This window comes from Oncorhynchus clarkii, chromosome 26 (assembly GCF_045791955.1).
Source record: "Oncorhynchus clarkii lewisi isolate Uvic-CL-2024 chromosome 26, UVic_Ocla_1.0, whole genome shotgun sequence".
Classification (NCBI taxonomy): Eukaryota; Metazoa; Chordata; class Actinopteri; order Salmoniformes; family Salmonidae; genus Oncorhynchus; species Oncorhynchus clarkii.
In genome coordinates this window covers 38,392,959-38,408,426 of record NC_092172.1, presented here as the reverse complement: position 1 = coordinate 38,408,426, position 15,468 = coordinate 38,392,959, and the positions used below count along the sequence as shown (strand labels likewise).

Sequence of the window (15,468 nt, the reverse complement as noted above, 5' to 3'; positions counted from 1 at the left end):
GCTTTTATTGAGCAGAAAAAGCAGTTGAGAAAAAAAATCACAACCAGAAGAAACTTTGTTCCAAATGTAATTTGTCACATTTGCCAAATACAATGCACAATACATTTTTTACAATGTAGTCATTATCAGACTTATAATTTGTGCATTCATCTTAACATAGCTAGGTGATACTTTGACTGTGGTATGTGGTTGTAAGTACTTTATTTTGAAAAACTGTTTAAAAAAAAGAAAATGTGTTGTGCTTGTGAAGGATTGATTGATAGGATAGGATAGGATAGGATAGGATAGGATAGGATAGGATAGGACAGGATAGGATAGGATAGGACAGGATAGGATAGGATAGGATAGGATAGGATAGGATAGGATAGGATAGGATAGGATAGGATAGCCTCATCATGTAACAGTTGGTTTGATGTCTCTAGCTTGAATGGTTAAAGAGTTACTGTCAGTAGGTTATTTTATGCTAATTAATGTACGTTTATATAGTTATAGTTGATAAACGTTTTAAAGAATTTGAAGTTAGGATAGCCTGAACATGAGAAAGTTGGTTTGGTGTCTCTAGCTTGAATGATTTAAACCCCATAAGGTCGCTGTCCTCTCCCCCTGCTGAAGTCTAATTAGCATAATAGAACACATTTAATCATCTGTCAGTTTCAGCTAGAGATCTGTTGTTGTTTTTGCATTGGATGCGTCTCAATCCACCACATCCACTTAATTAACACTTCTGCATCTGCTGTGAAAGGTGACAGAGCTAGAGCGGTGTTTATCAGACCAGGAGACATCTGCTGTGAAAGGTGACAGAGCTAGAGCGGTGTTTATCAGACCAGGAGACATCTGCTGTGAAAGGTGACAGAGCTAGAGCGGTGTTTATCAGACCAGGAGACATCCCATCTGCTGTGAAAGGTGACAGAGCTAGAGCGGTGTTTATCAGACCAGGAGACATCTGCTGTGAAAGGTGACAGAGCTAGAGCGGTGTTTATCAGACCAGGAGACATCCCATCTGCTGTGAAAGGTGACAGAGCTAGAGCGGTGTTTATCAGACCAGGAGACATCCCATCTGCTGTGAAAGGTGACAGAGCTAGAGCGGTGTTTGTCAGACTGAAAATGGAAAGATGAGACTCACACGTAAATGTGGGTTGTTTTGCTCTAGGACGACCACAGGCCACACAAGACTCATCTGAAGTCGGTTCAACCGACCTGCCAACTTCTGTCTGTAGCGTCCCAATAGTTGGGGCTACACACTAATATGACCCATCTGTGTAAAGGTGACACTCTCACCAACACGTATAGTTCCAGTCAAAAGTTTGGACACACCTACTCATTCAAGGGTTTTTCTTTATTTTTACTATTTTCTACATTGTAGAATAATAGTGAAGACATCAAAACTATGAAATAACTACATTATTCTATGTGTGTTTTAATGTCTTCACTATTATTCTACAATGTAGAAAATAGTAAAAATAAAGAAAAACTCTTAAATGAGTAGGTGTGTCCAAACTTTTCACTTTTAACTTTTTACATGTGTGTTGTTTTTGCTCTAGGACTCAAGACCCGACAACAATAAATTAATGGAAGTACAGTATATATGGAGACGCTTTAGTGACAAACAATTTCCTTATCTTTCTCATGTCACACTTCGAACAAACTTCGTTTTGATATTTATTTGAGGACTATCTGTTTACGCATGTAGTGAATCTGTTTTCAATGCGTTTTTATGGGTCAATAGCAGTAGAGGGGTGAGTTATTTTATGCAAATGCAAAGCCGTGGCCAAAAGTTTTGAGAATGACACAAATATTAATTTTCACAAAGTTTGCTGCCTCAGTGTCTTTAGATATTTTTTGTCAGATGTTACTATGGAATACTGAAGTATAATTACAAGCATTTCATAAGTGTCAAAGTCTTTTTATTGACAATTACACGAAGTTGATGCAAAGAGTCAATATTTGCAATGTTGGCCCTTGTTTTTCAAGACCTCTGCAATCCGCCCTGGCATGCTGTCAATTAACTTCTGGGCCACATCCTGACTGATGGCAGCCCATTCTTACATAATCAATGCATGGAGTTTGTCAGAATTTGTGAGTTTTTGTCCACCCACCTCTTGAAGATTGACCACAAGTTCTCAATGGGATTAAGTTCTGGGGAGTTTCCTGGCCATGGACCCAAAATATCGATGGTTTGTTCCCTGAGCCACTTAGTTATAGGTGCTCCATCATGCTGGAAAAGGCATTGTTCGTCACCAAACTGTTCCTGGATGGTTGGGAGAAGTTGCTCTCGGAGGATGTGTTGGTACCATTCTTTATTCATGGCTGTGTTCTTAGGCAAATTTGTGAGTGAGCCCACTCCCTTGGCTGAGAAGCAACCCCATATATGAATGGTCTCAGGATGCTTTACTGTTGGCATGACGTAGGACTGATGGTAGCGCTCACCTTGTCTTCTCCGGACAAGCTTTTTTCCGGATGCCCCAAACAACCGCTCTCCTTGATGATCCGATAAATGGTTGATTTAGGTGCAATCTTACTGGCAGCAATATCTTTGCCTGTGGAGCCCTTTTTGTGCAAAGCAATGATGACTCCACATGTTTCCTTGCAGGTAACCATGGTTGACAGAGGAAGACAATGATTCCAAGCACCACCCTCCTTTTGAAGCTTCCAGTCTGTTATTCGAACTCAATCCACATGACAGCGTGATCTCCAGCCTTGTCCCCGTCAACACTCACACCTGTGTTAACGAGCGAATCACTGACATGTCAGCTGGTCCTTTTGTGGCAGGGCTGAAGTGCAGTGGAATTTTTGGGGGGGATTCAGTTCATTTGCATGGCAAAGAGGGACATTGCAATTAATTGCAATTCATCTGATGACTTCATAACATTCTGGAGTATATGCAAATTGCCACCATACAAACTGAGGCAGCAGACTTTGTGAAAATTAATTTTTGTGTCATTCTCAACTTTTGGCCATGACTGTATGCACATTTTATATAATTATAATTGATAAAGGTTTGAAATAATTTTATGTTAAAATAGCTTGAACATATATGTTAAGTTGGTCTTGTAGCTTGATTGGCCAAGGAGCAGGACCACTTTTAACATCTACCTCTGTATTCCTATGGTACTCATTCAAACTAATGTTAAGTTATGCAAATGCTTTATGGTTATAGTTCAGAAGTAAATAGTATTAAAAAATCATTTGACAAGCAATAGAAGTATAGTGTAGAATTAGAATACTGTGATGCAAGTTAGTTAAGTCAGAAAACAAGTCGTGCAGCACACAAGTTAAATGAATTCGCTATGTGGTGCGTAGATCCAAATGCCCAATAAGAAAAAGAAGGTCCACTCTTTTTGGATGAAGGTGATTGAAGATACGTCTGTTTATTCCGTTAGGGACAAACGTCTCACCCCGTCAGGTTTCATCAGTGTCAATGTCAAAGCCTTAATTCAAAGGGAGTGGACCTTATCAATGCTGTGTATGAATGCAAAACCTAATAGAGTTTGATAGTAGTTGAGGTCAACTCCAGTCAATGTATAGCATGTCTCTCTCTATACGTGTCCCACTTTCTTTTTTAAAGAGCTCTAACTGAACTAGTACTGACTTAGGCATTTGGGGGCCCTTTACTACATACAACAACAGGGTATGTAAATACAATTAAAAGTGAGTTTGCCTCGTCTTTGAGGCTTCAGCCCTCGCCTTGGAGTCTTTAGACCATCACAGAGTGAAGCTGTGATATTGGTTGTTGGTGCCATATATTGCTAAGCCCCCTAGTGGGATTCAGATTGGTTTCTAAATACTCCGCTCAGTGGCCATAGGGGGTAAATGGGACTGGGTCGGTTAACGCTTGTGTGAGATCTGGAAGTCCGGCGACTGATGAAAGCAACGTGTTGCATTAGCTTAGCGGGCTATGCTACCCACTACAAAGACACCAAGACTGCTGCCAGACATGTTTGTCAAAGGATTTTGTGCGGTTTCCAAGGCAGGCTCTGGCAGCATTTGATGTGTATACAGTACATGTCTGTCTCTTTGGTCTCTCTCTACTGTGTGAATGTGTACGTTCATACGTGTGCTAATTAAAGCGTGTGTCTAGGCAGCCTGTCTAGGCAGTGGCCTCTCAATATACACTGCATCAGCTGTGTGTGTATATATTGAGTGGACAAAATATTAGGAATGCCTGTTCTTTCCATGACGAATTGACCTGGTGAATCCAGGATCCCTTATTGATATCACCTGTTAAATCCACTTCAATCCATTAGTTAGGTGTTCCTAATGTTTTGTCCAGTCGGTGTATACTGTATATTTGAGAATGGATATTATATTGTATTGTTGTCCACTCACTGTGTTGTGTGTGTGTGTGTGTGTGTGTCTATTCCTATATATCTGTATACATGTCAAATTGTCCATGCAGGGCCCACTCACTCTCCCTTCTCTCTGTGGGATGTGCTTCTATGCCGCAGCTTTGGGATTCAGCATGATGGGAACGGCAATGACTGTGAGCCGATTGGGAAAAGACCTTTCATCATGTCTCCACAGCTCCTGTATGGCACCTCCACCCCCAGCTGGTCGCGCTGCAGCCGCCAGTATATCACCCGCTTCCTCGAGTGAGTTCTAATTCTATTGTCCCACACTGATGACCTCATCATTCTGTCTAAGTTTCTCCCTGTTTCTCTCTCACACTTTGTAATGATAATGCAAATGATAGTATGTAGAAAACCATACAATGTGTCACTCAATCAGGCTTAATGCAATGTTCCCAAAGAAAAACAGAATGCAAACATAGTGAGAAAATGATCTGTTGTTCTCTTTCTGCCTCTCTCTCCGTCTCCATCTGTCTTTCTCTCTTTTATTCTCTCTCTCGCTCTTCTCTCCTCATCCCCTTCAAACCACTTTACCTGTCTCTTTCCCGTCTCTAACTCCCTATTCTACAATTCCACTCATCATTTGTGCCACTGATGGCCCTTGAATCCATAATACAACTACACCCCAATAAGGACCTAATGGAATATGTACCGGATATATGCACTGATTTATGAGTGCATTCTAATTGTCCCATGGTCTCTTTGTTCCATGTTGCTTGATGCTTTCAAATTGAGCAGTTCCACCAATGAGGTATCCACTTTCAATCTACCATCTACCCAAATAGCCTGGATATGAGAGGGTTGTATGTGGATGGTACTTAGAATGTTTCAATCTACCATCTACCCAGATAGCCTGGATATGAGAGGGTTGTATGTGGATGGTACTTAGAATGTTTCAATCTACCATCTACCCAGATAGCCTGGATATGAGAGGGTTGTATGTGGATGGTACTTAGAATGTTTCAATCTACCATCTACCCAGATAGCCTGGATATGAGAGGGTTGTATGTGGATGGTACTTAGAATGTTTCAATCTACCATCTACCCAAATAGCCTGGATATGAGAGGGTTGTATGTGGATGGTATGTGGATAGTGTGGATGGTATGGAATGTTTCAATCACAGATCAATAGACAAAACCTCCATCACTGCTTACTACCATCCAATCTATCTGAGACTCAGAGACAAGTGTCAGAGATGTGTTTGGTTCCTAAGTAAACCAAGATAAAGGATCTATTTCAATACATCATACACCCTTTCCGGTCATAGGTTTGTGTCCATAAAATATGTTATTTGTTATTTTCTAAGACATGACTGTGTCTCCGTCTTAATGCAAACATGCTGAAAGATGTCACACTACAACAGACATGCTTTCTGCTTTATTTGTGATTTTGCAGTGTGAAAAATACCTCTTGTCAGCTCCATCAGCTTCACAGCGTACGCGCTGCGCTTTCTGAGGCTTAGACAGACACAATAGTCTCTTGTAGTGATGATGCATGCCTCTTATATAGAACCCTAGCTAGCAGCGCCATATAGAACCCTAGTTGGCAACGCCATATAGAAACCTAGCTGGCAGCACCAAATAGAACCCTAGCTGGCAGCACCATATAGAACCCTAGTTGGCAACGCCATATAGAACCCTAGCTGGCAACGCCATATAGAACCCTAGTTGGCAATGCCATATAGAACCCTAGTTGGCAACGCCATATAGAAACCTAGCTGGCAGCACCATATAGAACCCTAGCTAGCAGCGCCATATAGAACCCTAGCTAGCAGCGCCATATAGAACCCTAGCTAGCAGCGCCAAATAGAACCCTAGCTAGCAGTGCCAAATAGAACCCTAGCTAGCAGCGTCATTTGGAATCCTAGCTAGCAGCGCCATTGGAACCCTAGCTAGCAGCGTCATATGGAACCCTAGCTAGCAGCGTCATTTGGAACCCTAGCTAGCAGCGTCATTTGGAACCCTAGCTAGCAGCGCCATATGGAACCCTAGCTAGCAGCACCATATGGAACCCTAGTTAGCAGCGCCATTGGAACCCTAGCTAGCAGCGTCATATGGAACCCTAGCTAGCAGCGTCATATGGAACCCTAGCTAGCAGCGTCATATGGAACCCTAGCTAGCAGCGCCATATGAAACCCTAGCTAGCAGCGTGATATGGAACGCTAGCTAGCAGCGCCATATAGAACCCTAGTTAGCAGCGCCATATAGAACCCTAGCAAGCAGCGCCAAATAGAACCCTAGCTAGCAGCGCCAAATAGAACCCTAGCTAGCGGCGCCAAATAGAACCCTAGCTAGCGGCGCCAAATAGAACCCTAGCTACCAAATAGAACGCTACCTAGAACCCTAACCCTAGCTAGCTAGCGGCGCCATATGGAACCCTCATTCTTCTCTGCGGATCCTCTCAAGCTCTGTCAGGTTGGATGGGGAGCGTCCGGGCGGCCAGCTCTGAATACTTTCAGAATGCGCTGTAGCTGATGCTGTCAGGACAAAAGATTATGGCTTGTCATACTTTTTTTGGCCAGACTGCATCAGATACATGGGCTACATGTAGTAAAACAGAGGGGAGCTATTTCGCTCGCTCAGATTCTTTCTCCAGTGAGATAGTTTCAGCCACTTGCGAATTGAAGGAAAGTTGGCGGGTGCACAGTGCACTCTTCAGATGCTGGAATGATTTTGGATGAACATGCGAAAACACTGTAGCAAGCCAATATATGAGATACTTTTTAAAATGAATTTGTTTGACAATCAGATGAAAACGTCATGGTTGTGTTCATGGCACATTAAAAGGTAATGCATTTGACAGTTAAATGATGTCTTTACTATACATTCCATACAAAATGTGAGGAGAGGGGTGCCTCAGACTGGCCCCTGCCTGGGGCCTCCAAGTGTGTGTGGGTTTGTGTGGACCTAGGCAGGATCTAGGCCTGGGTTGACTAATTGATTTATCTTCATGCCTGCTAAATTTTTTTCCTAAAATGTGTTTGGTTGCATGTGCTCTCATATATTGGCTTGCTACAGTGTTAGTCTCTTGCTCCAAAATGCTCTGATAACATTGTTTGGATCGCTGCACTGGCACCAACCGGAAAGAAAGGCAGAAAACCAGTGTAAAAGGTAACTAATGAGCATGTCTGGAAACATGGTCCAGATTTACATGAGAAGTGTTTGCACCAATACAGAACTTGCACCTGTTTTCTCTTTGTCTGAGTGAATATGGCATCAAGTAAAGAATCAAGGTTACAAATAGGAAAATGAGTGTATGGTAAAATGTATGACGATGGTTTAATGTTTTAGCTTTGTTTACTTGACTTTAAAGTCACGTGAAAATGTTGCACCCGTACGTACAAACATTAAATCAATTGGCGTGCATCTGACATGCACCAGCAAGCCTACAATGACTGTCTTTCTTTAGTTTTAGTTTCTTTGTCAGAGTGAAGCTGTATGTATGACTCAGAATGTCTTTTTCTTTGCTGAAATGACCTATTTACATGCTATAGCCTACCTTATCTAATGCAGGCAAACCATCACTTGAGAGTTGGCAGTCACAAGTTTAGCTTGCACTCTTCCTTCTACTTGTTTGTACATTTGTACTTCTTGCTCTACTTGTTGTTTTGGTGTGACGAAGTATAATTATTTCAGTATGTTTTTATTCAGACACAGTCGTGTCCTTGAAAATAACATTCACACATAATGTGAGGTTAACATCTCATCAGCACAGACCTATGACCGGAAAGGGTGTATGATGTATCTTTAATTTCCCTCAAGTAAACCAAGATGAAGGGTCTCTTTCAATACATAATACATCCTTTCCAGTTATATGTCTGTGCTGATGAAAATTTCACCTCACATTATGTGTGAATATTATTTTCTAGGACATGACTGTGTCGGGTAGGAGTGTTGTGCCAGTAACCGAAAGGTTGCTGGATCAAATCCCAGAGCTGACAAGGTAAAAATCTGTCGTTCAGCCCTTGAGCAAGGCAGTTAACCCACTCTTCCCCGGGCGCCTCTCTGATCCAGAGGAGTTGGTTTAAATGCAGAAGACACATTTTAGTTGAATGCATTCAGTTGTAAAACTGACTAGGTATCCCCCTTCCCCTTAATGCAAACATACTGAAAGATGTATACTTTGTCACACTACAACAGACATGCTTTCTGCTTTATTTTTCATGCTTTCATGCTTTCTGCTTTATTTTTTGGTATTTTTTGCAGCGTGAAACACAATTGAAATACCTCTTGTAAGCTCCATCAGCTTCACAGGAGGATCATACGCTGTGCTTTCTGAGGCTAAGACAGACTTAATAGAATATTTTAGTGATGATGCATGCCTCTCAGACTTGAATGAGGATAGCAATGAAATAAATATTCACCTGACATTCCCAGAATTCAGGTTCATAATCAGGCTTCATTAGTATTGTTGCTCAGATTTTATTTACCTTTATTTACCTAGGCAAGTCAATTTAGAACAAATTCTTATTTACAATGACGGTCTACCCCGGCCAAACCCGGGGCCAATTGTGCGCCACCCTATGGGACTCCTAATCAAGGCCGGATGCGATGCATCCTGGATTTGAACCAGGGTCTGTAGTGAGACCTCTACACTGAGATGCAGTGCCTTAGACTGTTGCGCCGCGTTGCACCACGTTGCGCCCACACCTGAAGGTAAAAGGATTATTTCGAATTGTGACAGTAAATTAATTGTGACACGAATTGTGACACTAAATGGGGCAAAAAGAATTTGCTCTTAAATGACTTGCCTAGTTAAATAAAGGTAAAATAAAAAATGTCAGAAGTGATGTTATGAGGTTTTCTATAGGAAGGCAATATCATGGTTGAATCCATTGCAAATCCCAGAGACTGCGGCATTTGAAATGTGAATAAATGCATGTTCTGTCCAGTTGTCCACTCCATATGCAAGACAACTGGCCACCCCCCTGTGCTAGGTTTCTGTCTAGGTTACTGCCTTCTAGGAAGTTTTTCCTAGAGAACACCATCCCCACAGTGAAGCATGGTGGTGGCAGCATCATGCTGTAGGGATGGTTTTCATTGGCAGGGACTGGGAAACTGGTCAGAATTGAAGGAATGGTGGATGGCGCTAAATACAGGGAAATTCTTGAGGAAAACCTGTTTCAGTCTTCCAGAGATTTGAGACTGGGATAGAGGTTCACCTTCCTGCAGGACATGACCCTAAGCATACTGCTAAAGCAACACTCGAGTGGTTTAAGGAGAAACATTTAAATATCTTGGAATGGCCTAGTCAAAGCCCAGACCTCAATCCAATTGAGAATCTGTGGTGTGACTTAAAGATTGCTGTACACCAGGGGAACCCATTCAACTTGAAGGAGCTGGAGCAGTTTTGCCTTGAAGAATGGGAGAAAAAAAATCCCAGTAGCTAGATGTGCCAAGCTTGTGGAGACATACCCCAAGACTTGTTGTAATTGCTGTTGTAATTGCTGCAAAAGGTGGCTCTACAAAGTATTGACTTTGGGGGGGTGAACAGTTATGCACGCTCAAGTTTTCTGTTTTTTTGTCTTATTTCTTGTTTGTTTCACAATAAAACATATTTTGCATCTTCAAAGTGGTAGGCATGTTGTGTAAATCAAATGATACAAACCCCCAAAAATTCAATTCCAGGTTGTAAGGCAACAAAATTGGAAAAATGCCAAGGGGGTGAAAACTATATTTCACAAGCCACTGTAGGACTGTTTCATAATGGTAGCTCATATTATCAAAGTACGAGCAGGGTTAGGAGAATGAGCTGGCATTCAGGCGATCAGGCGGTTCATTGTACTCCCCCTCTGTCCTGCTGCTGAATGGGAGAGGGTAGTAGCCCCTCCTTCCAGCTGGCACTAGCCATGGGCCCATGTACGCCTCTCCTATCTCTCCTCATCTTTTCCTAATTTTCTCTCCATCTCACTTTTTCTTTATATATATATCTCGTTCTCTCCTATCTCTTCATATATGTTTCTCTCTCCTATCTCTTCATATATGTTTCTCTCTCCTATCTCTTCATATATGTTTCCCTCTCCTATCTCTTCATATATGTTTCTCTCTCCTATCTCTTCATATATGTTTCTCTCTCCTATCTCTTCATATATGTTTCTCTCTCCTATCTCTTCATATATGTTTCTCTCTCCTATCTCTTCATATATGTTTCTCTCTCCTATCTCTTCATATATGTTTCTCTCTCCTATCTCTTCATATATGTTTCTCTCTCCTATCTCTTCATATATGTTTCTCTCTCCTATCTCTTCATATATGTTTCTCTCTCCTATCTCTTCATATATGTTTCTCTCTCCTATCTCTTCATATATGTTTCTCTCTCCTATCTCTTCATATATGTTTCTCTCTCCTATCTCTTCATATATGTTTCTCTCTCCTATCTCTTCATATATGTTTCTCTCTCCTATCTCTTCATATATGTTTCTCTCTCCTATCTCTTCATATATGTTTCTCTCTCCTATCTCTTCATATATGTTTCTCTCTCCTATCTCTTCATATATGTTTCTCTCTCTCCTATTTCTTCATATATGTCTCTCTCTCCTATTTCTTCATATATTTCTCTCTCCTATTTCTTCATATATTTCTCTCTCCTATTTCTTCATATATTTCTCTCTCCTCCTATTTCTTCATATTTCTCTCTCCTATTTCTTCATATATTTCTCTCTCTCTCTCTCTCTCCTATTTCTTCATATATTTCTCTCTCTCTCTCTCTCTCCTATTTCTTCATATATTTCTCTCTCCTCCTATTTCTTCATATTTCTCTCTCCTATTTCTTCATATTTCTCTCTCCTATTTCTTCATATTTCTCTCTCCTATTTCTTCATATTTCTCTCTCCTATTTCTTCATATTTCTCTCTCCTATTTCTTCATATATTTCTCTCTCTCTCTCTCTCTCCTATTTCTTCATATATTTCTCTCTCTCTCTCTCTCTCCTATTTCTTCATATATTTCTCTCTCCTCCTATTTCTTCATATTTCTCTCTCCTATTTCTTCATATTTCTCTCTCCTATTTCTTCATATTTCTCTCTCCTATTTCTTCATATTTCTCTCTCCTATTTCTTCATATTTCTCTCTCCTATTTCTTCATATATTTCTCTCTCTCCTATTTCTTCATATTTCTCTCTCCTATTTCTTCATATATTTCTCTCTCTCCTATTTCTTCATATTTCTCTCTCCTATTTCTTCATATATTTCTCTCTTCTATTTCTTCATATATTTCTCTTTCAGCTGGAACCATCCAATTGCCTCCCTCTAACACTTTTTACATCCCATCTTCTCCTCCTCTTCCTCCATTTGTCATCTTTCCCTCCCTCCTCTTCCTCTCATCTCTTCCTGCTCCCACCACAAGGGCACCATTGTGCGCTAATGGCAGAGAGGTTCCTCAGGGCGCCGTACTCAGTCCTATTTGTCTGACTTTGAGCTGTAGGTGTTAGTTAAATGTGGAATGTGGAAGGGCAGGCTGAGCCATGGGGTTCAGATGGTTATCCTACAGATGGGCTGAGGACAGAGAGAGTAGCTCTCCAACAATGTCTAGACTAGTTTGTTTGAAGGGGGGTTGGAGGTTGGAAGGAGAGGCGGGGGTTACAAAAAAGCCCCAAAGCTTTTCATGTGTGTAATTGCAATGAAAAGGAATCTGCAAATTGCAGCGAGGACAATGATTGCCTTCTGCTTGATTGTGAGTGGGCAAGACTTCTAAGACTTAAGCTGTAAATTAACACGCACCATGCAGTGTGTCAATTGTTTTACTGTTTGAAAGGTGAATGACGTTTTCACTGGTGTTACATAAGTTCAGACATTCGTATTGTTGACGCTGATCGATTTGGATTTATTTTAGCTAGCGACTTGACTATTGAAAATATTAGCATTCTTTGTGTGGAATCTTCTCAAAAGAATAGAGTTTATAAATCACCACGGCATAAACTTCTCCTGGACAGCACAAGTGTTTTTCTTTCACAAAGGCATCAGATGTCAGTTCTCCCTCTAAACCTCTATTCAGTGGACCTCTGCAGCCATAGTCACTCATGGAGAACAATTTAATTGCTGTTGCATAGTGGTCAATATTATGTCATCCCAAATGTGTCATCATTATATGTATGCATCATTAAACTCCTGGCTATTGAAGTCTCATTGAAGAGGTGTACTGTACTGTAGGTTAAGCAGCTGTTAACAGATGCTGAGTCAAATATTCTCCTCCTTTTTGGAATACTGCATCTAAAGTTACAAATAAAAGCTTTGCCCTTGGATGAACCAGTTTAATCAAGGTTTGCATTTTAGAATCAAGGACAATAATAAGTATTAGGGGATTTTTAGTACTATTGTACTATTGTCCATTATTGGATGCACAGCAAAAACTTTACACAGAAATGCTAGAGCCTTCTATCATACATTTCATTAGCTAGCTGTTAAATGGTCTTTAGTTTAGATGACTTGATATTTTTAAACAAAACACATACCAAAGTATGCAGTTGATTAAGAATCAGTAGATAAACACAAAGTTTCTGACTTATTTTCATGTGTTCCTCTATCATGATAGTGTTTGGCAGGATACATTTTTTTTATTTAAATAAACTAAAATGGCAAGTTCGTCTTCAGTCGTCGCTACTGTGGTCCAAAGTCTAATATAGGGTCATTTGTTCAGCTCTGAAAGCATTCTGTGGAATTCTCCCCAACTACATTACTAGGCATGTTGTGATTTTTCCTGCAGCTGTGAGGTGCAGCTGGCCAACGCCTCCTTATAGCTCCTCCAGATGATCTAGGCCCTGTGTTCATAATGTGATTCAGAGTAGGAGTTCTGATCTACGATCAGTTTGTCCTTTTAGATAATGCTGACTAAGACCAGGTGGACCTGATCCTAGATCAGCAGTCCTATTTTGAGACACTTGGGAATACAGGCCCTAAACTTTGTAGGCGTAATCCATCTCGCCAGCTTTACCTTTTTTATGATATTTTACCAGATCATCTCAGCTTTCAAGCTCACAGCTCCAAAGTGGCCATTTTGTTTCTCGACTGGGTGTATGGGGTTCATTGAATGTACATTTGAACTCAAATTGAACTCAAATCTATGGAATATGTTGATTGCCTGATAGTGAAATAAGTCATTTTCATATTTTGCGTGTGAATCTGGCTGTTGCTAGGTAGAAGAAATTCCAATGGATTGCTTAGTTTCAGTTCAGCCTTATTCATCACTAGTCACAACAAAATCAGTTGTATAAGCGTATTTTATCACGAATGATGTCATAATCTGTTATATCAGATGAGCAGGGGCGGCAGGTAGCTTAGTGGTTAGAGCGTTGGGCCAGTAACCGAAAGGGTGTTAGATCGAATCCCCGAGCTGACAAGGTAAAAATCTGTCGTTCTGCCACTGAACAAGGCAGTTAACCCACTGTTCCTAGGCCGTCATTGTAAATAAGAATTTGTTCTTAACTGACTTGTAAAAAAAATAGCATGTTATTGTATTGGTTTGGATTGATGTGGCGTCTACACTGTGAAGTACTTTCAAATGCGTCATTGTATAAATGTTGCTTCAGAAATGCAAAAAATCTTTGTTAAAGTTGAAATCACAAGCATATATTAAATAGGTTATTTCAGGTGAAATACTACGTAAGTGGACCAGACAGAATTTACTGAAGCAGGATATGGTAAAGGCCTTTAGCCATAGTTTTATAAATTAATTGCAAAGACACCTGTTGTAAAAGTAATGGTTTAAACATTCTTTGCCGAATCTGTCCGGCTCAAATGTAATAACCCACCATACAGCAGGCAATAAAACACGTGAACTTGAACTACCCTAGTGCTCCAGTAGGCTCCAATATGACTGAATAGTGTCTGAGGGATGAAATTGGACATCAGAGTTGAGATTTGCTCACTGAGTTCCACACAGCTTTTTACATTGTTAGGAGAGAAACTAGCCTGGTCTTAGATCTTTGTACCGTCTTGCCAACTCCTGTGGTCATTGTTTAGCGTGACAATGACCATACAAGTCGGCGATACAGCACAAACAGATCTGGGACCATGCTTGAGAGAAAGAGGCCTGCTGGGAGGATTTGAGTCTCGATAGCAGTTCCACTTGCTGCTATGATCACACCTCACCAATTACTGGGTCAGAATCAGTGGCCTGGGCTGTGATGCAGAGAGAACCTAATTCAGTCAAATAACATGCTAGCCTGCCACGGGTAGACATGATCCTTTTCTCTATTCACAAAGCTGTCAGACTAATCAGTGTGACTGAAAGCAGAACAACTGGTCTTGATTGAACACTTCAATAGTTTTATTGAATACCTTTACCGTCTCTCTCGATGGAGTTGTGTTCTGGCCGCCTCAGGATCTCTTCTAATCTGCTATTGTGTTGCTTGATGGCAGTCATTTGAAAACAGTTGAACAGACGCCAGTCACAGTCACTTATGATCATGTGTTTTTTTTATATACTTTAAGTAAACAGGAAAGTCCTGTTGCTTTAGAAGTTTATTTTATTTGGCCTGGTCAAGGGTCACGCATCTTGTTATATTGTCCATATTTTTGGTCAATTGGACAAGCAGCTGGACTTCTGCTTATGAGAACAGCAATGTGTGTTCTTCTGTAAAAGCTCAGCTGTGCCTTACTGTTGCTGTGGAGTTGTGACCTTATTGTCCTTGTCTACTCTCTCCCTTTGCTGCATGTTGGATTATGTGGAAATGTACTATTGTACCTAAAACTATCTGCCCATATTTGAATGAGACTTCCTCCCGTCCAGTGTTTCCTCTGGAAACATATGTAGCAGTGGGGGGGAAAGGTCACCACACCCACCCCCTATTTTGGGTCATTTTTATGTTGGACTGAGAAGCTCCGTTCTGGTGACTTTTTAAAATGACATTCTACTCTAAAATGAATGAAAATACATTGAATAATGCACACTCCATATAAAATATCATTTCCACCTCCAGAAATGAGAGACAAATAATGTATTGGTCAAATTGTTTAAAAAAAATCATTTTACCTTATTGGTCCATGCATATAGCCCATGCACCATCCATATTATTAGGTATGCTATTAGCAGTAAGCATAATCTCCTGTAGCCCATCTGATGCAGCATTGTGACTATAAATAAATAGGCTGAAGCATGGGGTTGCCTACAGTATCTGCATTTACC

General features: G+C 40.8%; 1 protein-coding gene across 1 annotated transcript in view; it reads left to right on the top strand.

The window, feature by feature from the left end:
• The window catches only part of LOC139384817 (A disintegrin and metalloproteinase with thrombospondin motifs 7-like), a 187,485-nt gene that overhangs the window by 38,547 nt on the left and 133,470 nt on the right, over positions 1-15,468 (top strand). The window contains exon 8 of the mRNA XM_071129710.1: positions 4,446-4,589. Coding sequence (XP_070985811.1) covers positions 4,446-4,589 — 144 coding nt within the window. The remainder of the gene's footprint in view (positions 1-4,445; positions 4,590-15,468) is intronic.